The 8,733-nt window shown below is 51.7% G+C and overlaps 1 protein-coding gene across 1 annotated transcript in view; it reads right to left on the reverse strand.

The window, feature by feature from the left end:
- Positions 1-8,204, reverse strand: part of IGFN1 (immunoglobulin like and fibronectin type III domain containing 1) — a 29,699-nt gene extending 21,495 nt beyond the window's left edge. The window contains exons 1-9 of the mRNA XM_037806221.1: positions 8,130-8,204; positions 6,890-6,940; positions 6,256-6,378; positions 4,810-4,949; positions 3,859-3,958; positions 2,611-2,655; positions 2,304-2,349; positions 1,516-1,693; positions 399-512 (exon numbers count right to left, since the gene is read on the reverse strand). Coding sequence (XP_037662149.1) covers positions 399-512; positions 1,516-1,693; positions 2,304-2,349; positions 2,611-2,655; positions 3,859-3,958; positions 4,810-4,949; positions 6,256-6,378; positions 6,890-6,896 — 753 coding nt within the window. The 5' untranslated portion in view covers positions 6,897-6,940; positions 8,130-8,204. The remainder of the gene's footprint in view (positions 1-398; positions 513-1,515; positions 1,694-2,303; positions 2,350-2,610; positions 2,656-3,858; positions 3,959-4,809; positions 4,950-6,255; positions 6,379-6,889; positions 6,941-8,129) is intronic.
- Between the last annotated feature and the right edge of the window lie 529 nt (positions 8,205-8,733).

Consider the following 8,733-nt stretch of genomic DNA (forward strand, 5'->3'; position numbering starts at 1 on the left):
CGGAAGGGGGAGGAGGAGGGCAGGGCCTGGAGGACAGATAATAATTAACCCTGGGGCCTGGGAAGGGTTGTGTCAAGGCTCTGGAGAGACAGCTCTGGTATAAGAGGATGCACCTACTCAGAACTGGCTTTTTACCCCCGTGCCCTGGGTTTGGACACCACATACATAGTCACAGGAGGCTGGAAAGTCTGGTTGCTCAGGGAGAGGTAAGAAGTCTCTTTAGAACGTCTACACTGTGGTTTGACCTGGCTCCAACCATGAACCCCACAGGATGAGGGGCTCACCAGCTGTGTGCTCTGGCTGTTCCACAGTGGGGGCCGTGGGACCCAGAGTTCCTCCTCCCAAGGCCTGCAGCATCCCTGCAAGAACCAGCCCCTCCCCAACAACCCCAGCCTCACCTTATACAAGTAAATCTTGCTCTTAGGATCCTTGAGATCCAGCTCCAGGTCAAACACCGCGACCCCCTCCTTGGTGACCTTGATGTGTCTCAAGTTGGAGATGGCGTTGACATACTAAAGGGAAGACACACCCACCAGGAGCTCTCTAAGCTCGCTCTTCAGGGCACTCCAAACCCTTGGCTTCTCTGGTGCCATGGAAACCCAGCTGGACACCCGCTTGCCCATTCTACATGTGGGGAGACTTGAGCCCCGTGAAGAAAGGGATTCTCCAAGATCAGAGGTCAGATCAGGAAGGCAACTAAGGAAGGAATGCAGTTGTCCAGGTGCTCTGCGGACATGGCAGGACTCTCTCATTCATCTGTTCCTTCATCTGATGAACACTTATTGAGCACCTGCATTGTGCAAGGCTCTGTGCTGGTCTATGTTAAAGCAGGTCAGAGAGCTTGGGGGAGACAGAAAGCTGAGACCCCTAGATGGGAGGTTTGATGAACCACTTGCAGGTGGATAAAACACTATTTTCAGGATAAGGAAAACTAGCTGTTTTCTATTTCCTGAAGAAAAATTAGACTTAAAGTTTGGGCACAGGAAAGAACTTCCTATACAGTTTATAAGACGTTGGAGCAAGAGGGCTATTGGAAGCTGTGAAATTCTCTTCACCGGAAGCCTTTAGAAATAAGGTAAGTGCACAAATATCTGGTGACACAATGATGGCAATGATGATCATGGTGATGATAGCTGACATCAGCCCTTCCTATGTGTCAGGCACTAGGCTAAGTGCTTTAGGTACAGTCTCTTATTCATTGATAACCTCATGAGACAGACTCGACTATAATCCCCATTTTACAAATGCGGAAACTGAGGCACAGAGGTCCTTTTCCAAAGCCCCAGAGTTGAGTAAGTTGCAGAGCCAGATTTCAAAGCCAGGGTGCCTGACTCAGGTGCCTGGGTCCTTAACTGGATGCCACATTGGTGGAGCTGGGACTTGGGGGCCCTATGAGGGCAAGCCCCTCCACCATGCTTGCTTTCCCAAGTCCTGCCTCCAAGCCCAACTTAGATCTGAGGCCTCAGAAAGGCACCTGCACTTCTGGTGTGTGGGATGGGGTAGGGGTGAGGATACCTGCGCCATTTTGTCCTCTCGCTCCTTCTGCATCTGCTGCAGCTTGCGCAGCATTCCTCGGTAGTCGACGATGCCATACTTCCTGCAGATCTGCTCGTAGTCCTTCCGGTCTGCCGTCATCAGCAGCTGCCACACTTGTTCAGAGTCCATCTGTTTCTTTGGTGCTGGGGGTGGGGCCCTGGGAGGCAGGGAGGGCAGGTCAGAGGTCAGGGGAGCCCCAGGTGCTGGCCACCTGGCCTGGTGACCCTGGGACTGAGGAAGCTGCCTGATCTGTGCTTTGGGGAAGGAAATGGACATAGATTTTGGGAACTCTGGGATAGACCACTGTTGGGACTGGCAGGACCCAGAAATGGGCAGGTGACAACCAATTGAGAAATTAGAAAACTGATGGTGACAACTTCAGGTTTCACCAGGGAAACTCTGCTCATAGCAACTTGTATTATAGATTTCTGGACAAGATGCCTTTGGAAGGAGAAAGTGTTCTGTTGCCTTTAAAAAAAATAAAAAAATATCTGTTCTGTGGAGTGCCCCATTTTACCAATGAGTAAATCAAGGCTGAGAGAGGAGACATTATTAGTTCTAGAATAGAGAGCTTAAAAGTGGGAGAGCTGTATCCAGAATCTCCAGTTCCCTGCTCTTTCCATCCTCCCACCTGTTTTCTGCAGTCTAGCTCCCCTGGATGTGTTGGATGACGAGAGTTGGGGGCTGAAACCCACTTGCTTATGGAAGTGGCAGGGGATAGGTACATGGGGACCTCCAAAATCCCCCATGAACAGACCCAGACCCACCTCTTTTTCAGCATATTCCGAAAGTCCATCAGCTCCTTCCTGAGGTCTAGAAAGGGAGTAAAAATGAGGTCCTAGTCCCAATGTGAGATGCTGAGGGCCTAAAGCAGGGCTTTCCCATAGAAAGAGGCTTGGAGAGGAGGTGGAAGAAGGACCTGTGGTCCAAAGCTAACAATGATGCTTTTGACAGGGACTCTCCTGCAGACTGCAGACTCACAGGTGTCAGGGGGCTTGGCTAGGTGGGGAGCATCAGGCAAGAAGTGGCCCATGCCCTAAAGGCCCCAAGGAGATTAGTGATAATTCTACTTACCCTCCTGGGGTTCTTGGTGCCTTTTCCGGCTCTTCCGAAAGCCAACTGGAATATCCGGGGAGGAGAGAAAGGAGTCAACGTGGATAGGCAGGCAGGGAGACAAGCCAAATTGATGGTCTTCCTGAGAAATGGGTTGAATACCCGGGCCCGACCTCCCCACTCTCCTCTGAGGTGTGGCGACATCCCAGCAAGAGGGACAGAACAGGGCAGAAGGTCTGTCCATGAGCTTTGATACCCGAGAGACTTTGCATGACCCAAGTGGGACTGACCTGAAAATCCCTCTCATGCAAGGAAGGCACACTCAAATGTCTACAGGGTCCAGGAAGGTGGCATAAATCAGTGAAGTGGTCACTAGCAACCACAACAAACTGAACAGCATGTAAGGGAGGAAGCTGCCCTGTTGCTCCACCTGAGTTGCCATTTCAGGGTGTAGGCTGACCCTGCAGCCATTAATAATCCCCTCTTCTTTGTTGACTTCCAATAGAGAGGCTGGAAAAGCTCAACACTTGCCTTCCCAGCTTCCCTTGCAACTAGGAGTGGTCATGTGATACCATTCTGACCAATGAGACATAAGCAGGAGTCTCCCAGGAGTTTCTGAGAAAGCTTTTGCTTTCTAGATAAAAAGGGCAGATGTAACTGGGGCCCTGTCTTTCTCCTTCCTTCCTTTAATGTGGATTAAGTTTAGGTGGCAGCAGTCATCTTAGGTCCATGAGGGGATAAGCCAACCTGAATAATTAGCAGCTGATAAGAGCTCTGGGATGTATTGTGTTATGGTAATTGAAAAAAAAATTTGAAACACTGTGCAAACCAAGACATGCCTGAGAGAAGGAATTGGACTTTATATTACCTGTTTGCCACCTCTGACATAGGCCTGTACGAAGCATCCATTGTACAGGGAGAATCTGAGGCCCAGAGGGGAAAATGGAGCCCATTGAATGAGAGTTAGCAGAACATTCCAGACTAGTTGGTTAGAAACCAACTTCCAGGTCCTGACATTCCACTGGACCAAGAGAATATTATTCAAAGTATCTGCTCCAAGGTGATTGCTGAGTGTGTGTCTTTTGCATCATATGCAGATTTAGTGTGTAGATAAATGAAGTGAGAGCTCTGATGCAAGGTGGGGGCTGTAGCAGCAGCAGCTCAGCACCCCCTCCACCCACCCCCAACTGCCACCCCATCCCCACACCAGCCACTGGGGAGAAAGTCTAGCTGATGCCCTGGGCACCTATTAGGCTGAGGCAAGCCCACCTTCAATGACGGTGAGCCTTGCAGAGCACACGGCCTCTCCGTACATGTTCACGGCTGTGCAGCGGAACAGGTCTGTGTCCTCACCCGTCAGCTTGTTGATCTACAGAGGGAGTGAGGGCAGGGGAATGGGGCTAGCATTTCCCCATCCTCCATTTACTAGAAATGATGATGCATTCGAGGTATAACGACAACTAAGACAAATCCTTGTCCTCATGGAGCTCACAGTCTTCATCAGGAAAGGCAGACTCCGAAACAAAACTGCATCGGGACCGGGGGTGGCTGCCCAAACCTCTGCCATTAGAAGCAATGTGGTGTAGTAGAATGAAGTTGCTTTGAGGAGTCAGATGGATCTGGGACTGAAGACATTGTCTGTGGCACCTTGGGGAAGTTACTTACCATCTCTGGCTGAACCTTAGTTTCTTTGCTTGTAAGATAGAAATAATAATACCTCGTAAAATAGGGAGTGGACAGGATTAAATCAAGTCAAGTGCATAGTAGACATTCAATGACCGGTAGCTCTGACATTGCTAATGAGTGCTCACTATAGCCTAGGCACTGACTAGACATTTTACATAAACCGTTCACCTTCATAACGACCCCATAAAGTAGGGATGATGATGACCCCATTTTACAGATGAAATAACAAAGGTAAATGCCAAGGCCACAAAGCTAGCGGATAGTGAAGCTGGGATGGCACCCAGGCAGTCCAATCCAACTTGTGCCCTTAAGCTCCAGCCTCTGCTGCCCCCAGGTTACCAGCAAAGGCACCTGGGAGCCTGCCAGACCCACTCCTGGTCCAGGCCACCTCGAGCCACAGGACAGAGTTGAGTGGACTGAAACTTGACTAGGAATCTCTGGCTCTTCTGGGGATTGGAGGCTGCTACAGAGAACTTCAAGGGGTTGGGAAGAGATGGGTAGTCCCTGGGCAGGCGGAAGAGCTGGGGTTCTTACCTGCAGCATGTGCTCCTTGCTGCCCGGGGTGGAGGACATCTGGTACTTACTGGAGTCACTGAGGTTGCCTTTGGTGCAGTGCCAATGCACTTCGGGCTTGGGTTCCCCACAGACCACAGCCCGGAAGATGGCATTTCTCCCTGCGACAGGAAGAGGCAGGGGTGGGGGTAGGTTTGACAGATGGGGGGCAGGTGTGACAGTATATTTATTGAAAGTTTAACATATGTTTAACCTCATTGCTCTAGATATTTCAAACTGCCCATTCCATACTGCCCATTTCCAGAAGGGCACTGGGCCTTGGTCCCCTTGACACGAGGACTCTTATAATGCCAGGCAGAAGCAGCAGCTGCCAGGCACTCAGAAGCCAAAGCTCTCCTGGCTTTTGTCTTGCAGAAGCCCAGTTTCCTTGAGGGAAAGGTGCAGCTGCACTGTCCTTGGTGAAAGGGGAGGGAAGTGGGGCTGGGGGTGAGAGAGGCATTTGGGAGTGGGTGGGGAAAGGAGCCTGAGGGCTTCTCCCCAAGACTGGGAAGGGGACGAGTTTTTGTGGGTTCCATGGCTGCTCTCTAGGGAGAGGACTGGCTGTTTGGTGCCCAAAGGAGCTGGTGCTGAGGCACAGGCTTGCAGGCTCCGAAAAGCATCCAAGCTCCAGGCTTGGCTTGGAAGCCTCAGAACTGCTCACCCTCAACAAACCACTCAGCCCCCCACCAGCAGCATTTCAGAAGGCAGCAGGATAGAATGAAGGCCCAAGCCCTCTCCAATGATGAGAGATGGCACTTCTCATAACCTTGTTGAGTGGGGACTTAGAGTCAGATTTAATTTGATTTAGGAAAACAAAGTACTATCATTTTTCTTGTAACAAAATGGTGTGAACTAAAATTTATCACAGGGGCCTTTGTTGGGGCAAGAACACCAATTCTCACCCCTTCCCCGACAAGCCTTTGCTCCCAACACTTTTTGGGGCACTTTTCCCATGTGGCCTTCTGGAATGGTTGTCAGGAGCCTAGCCTGTGAGCCCCTGAGGGCTTGGCTTGCTGCAGGCAAGAGCTGGGAGGGCTCAGTGTGAGCTCAGTTTTAACAGTAACTCCCTGCAGTAGCTGCCTTGAGGCAGGAACTGGGGAGAAAGGGGCTAGTAAACACCATAACCTCTCCCCACTTCCCAATTTAATATTTCCCCATCCTTATCCCCTCAATGTCTCTTGCATCAGCATAACACAGCATCTCTCCACTGCCTGTACCCTCTCTGCTCCCTGGACCCCTTTCTCCTTCTGGGGTTCAGGCAGGCAGCCACCCCCCAAGTATGGCAGAGTTCTGGGAGATGTGGTGGGAGCTGGAGATGGGTTTAGGGTCTGGAAGGCAAGCCCAGGAAGGTGGGTACCCATGTCCTTCTTCCCCATGCATGACAGCAAGAATCTTGCCTCTTAGCAGCAGATTCCCCCCAGGCCTTACCCTCCTGCAGAGCCAAGGGGATGGGCTTCTGCTCAAAGTCCGGAGGGCTGCATCCTTCAGGGATCTCCTCTACCAGCTGTCGGACGCTCACCCCAGGGAGGGAGGACTTCTTGAGGAGCTTCTCTGGAGGAGATGGGAGTGGGAGATGAGTCCTCCCCTTCTCCCTCTTGGGCAGTCCTCCAGCAGTATGAAGAACCTACCCACTCACGTAAAGATCAGGAACTATCCTAGTGTTGGGGCAGGATTGTCCCTCCCAGCTCCTGCCTGGAAACAGTGCTTTTTAATTTTCCAGTGGGAATCTGGGTTGTGATCCTCCGCAGCGTGAATGGAGTCCCCAGGAAGTGGGCAGGGAGCACCCTGGGAAGAACATGAGAGTGTCCTTGGGGAAATGCTGGAGAAGGGAGAGTGGGCAGTGGGCCTGCCTCCCATAGCAGGAGCCCACATAGGGGGCTTGGCACCCTTTACTTGGGAAAACAAATCAAAAGCCATAGCTGGCACTAAAAAAGCAAATAGACAGATGAGTTCCCAAAGATCTTTGATCCCTACTCCTTCCTTCCCCTTCACCCTGGTGAGAAGCACCAGAGAGGGGCTGGGGATGAGAGTTGGGGAAGGGAGGGGGAGTTAGTTCTCTTACCCGCCATAATTCTGGCTCCTCTTGGCCACACCAAAGGGGGAGATTGATCTCCTGAGAAGAGAAGATAGAGTTGCCTCTGAGAGGTCCAGACTGGTCTCATCCTACACCTCCAATGCCATCAGAGCTGGAGGCCTTGCCTAACCCCAACTGATGATACTTGACAGGTTTCCTGCAATGCCCTGGCCCCAGAGACCAGGGTAAATTAGGATGCTGCCCAATTGGCACCTTTCCCAGATAAAGGAAACCAGGGGCTGAGCCCTGAATACTGTGCTGGAGGTCTGGCCTCCTGGTGGAACTCATGCCCCCTGACCACTCAGAGGGTGAGACATCAGTCTCTGCAAACCTGGGAAACCGTTTAACAGCCCAGTCTTCTTGATTTTGGAATGTGAATTCTCTAAGGACATTCTCTGACCTCTTGGCTCCTCCCCTAATTCCAAGATTTTCTGGCAAAGCCCAGCAGTCCTCCACCTCCCACCCTCAACCAATCTGGAATCCTTCAGATCACGGGGTCTACAGGGGAGAGTTCTCTGACTTGGCCCAGGCCAGTGGGATTCCCATAAATCCGTCTGCTCTTTTCTGCAGTGGATGAATTATAGTGTTAGGTGAACAAGTGTTTCCCAGCCTCTCCCTACCACCACCGCACTATCTCCCCCAGATTTCCTCTCAATTGGATCCATCTGTTGGGGCCGATGGGGTGCACCACCCAGGAGAGGGTAGGGGTTGGCTCTGGGATGGGAGCTCTCTTGTTGAGAGTGGCAAATGGGGGTGTGGGGGTCTTGAAAGACTTCTCCAGCAATCCTACCTCCTGTGTGGCTGGCCTGTGGCCAAGCTGCTCCATCTTGGCAATTCCATTCCCTGCCCAAAGAGCCCTGTCATCATCATCAATATAGAATCAACCAGGACAGAGCAAATTCCTTGCTCCTCCTGACACGCTTCCATTTCACAACTGCCCACCCATTGGCACTTCTAGCCCTAGGTGTCCCCTCTAGAGCCCGGCCACTGCCCCCCAGTGTGCTGGAATGCCATGGGTTGCCAACCGCATTCTGGAGTGGTCACAGGCTCCACAGCCGCTGTCTGTAGGGAGTCACGAGGGAGGGTGAGGGAAGCAGGAGTTGGGCGGCCAATGGAGGATCCAGCTGGCCATGGGTGGGGGGAGAGTCAGAGTGGACGCTATGGGGGGGCCTCTGCCCCAGCTGTTGCCTAGAACGATCAGTCTGGTAGAGGGTGAGGGTGTTGGCACCTGTCCACGAGCCCACATTGGAGTATTTGAGCTCAACACAGATATCTTCATTATCATCTTCATCATCACCTCCACCTCCAGCTATCAGTCAACTACTGGACTATTTGTCACACATGAAGAAATATAAAGATAACACCATTCCTCTCCCTCTTGCCTCCTGCCTACAGAAACCAGCAGAGAAGCGAGAGAGAAACAGTTGAACCATTTCATCCTCTGGATCTCCATTTTCTTCAGGAGTAAGCCAGATTTGGTACAGGGTCATTGACGAATGAAGAGATCTGCCTGGTTGGGGAATGGAGGAATGTTATCACAATTGGAAGGGATGGGGAAGGAAATGAATTCTATCTTCCATGGTTCATTCCCACATTGAGAAGAAACCTAATTCTTCTCGGCACCAAACAGCAGCTTGTGTTCTCAATTCAACCTATTCCGACAAGACCCTTATCCCTGGGCCCCACGGCAGTGTCTTACTGGCCTCTCTCTCCGGGACCCCACAGCCCCCCACCCTCCACCCCCACCCTCTCTCCCATCCTGCAGATCCAGCTTCCTGCTACCTCTAATTTCTCATCTGGAAGGAGTTGAGGAAAGGAGAACCGAACACCAA

Source organism: Choloepus didactylus, chromosome 2, assembly GCF_015220235.1.
Source record: "Choloepus didactylus isolate mChoDid1 chromosome 2, mChoDid1.pri, whole genome shotgun sequence".
Taxonomy (NCBI): Eukaryota; Metazoa; Chordata; class Mammalia; order Pilosa; family Megalonychidae; genus Choloepus; species Choloepus didactylus.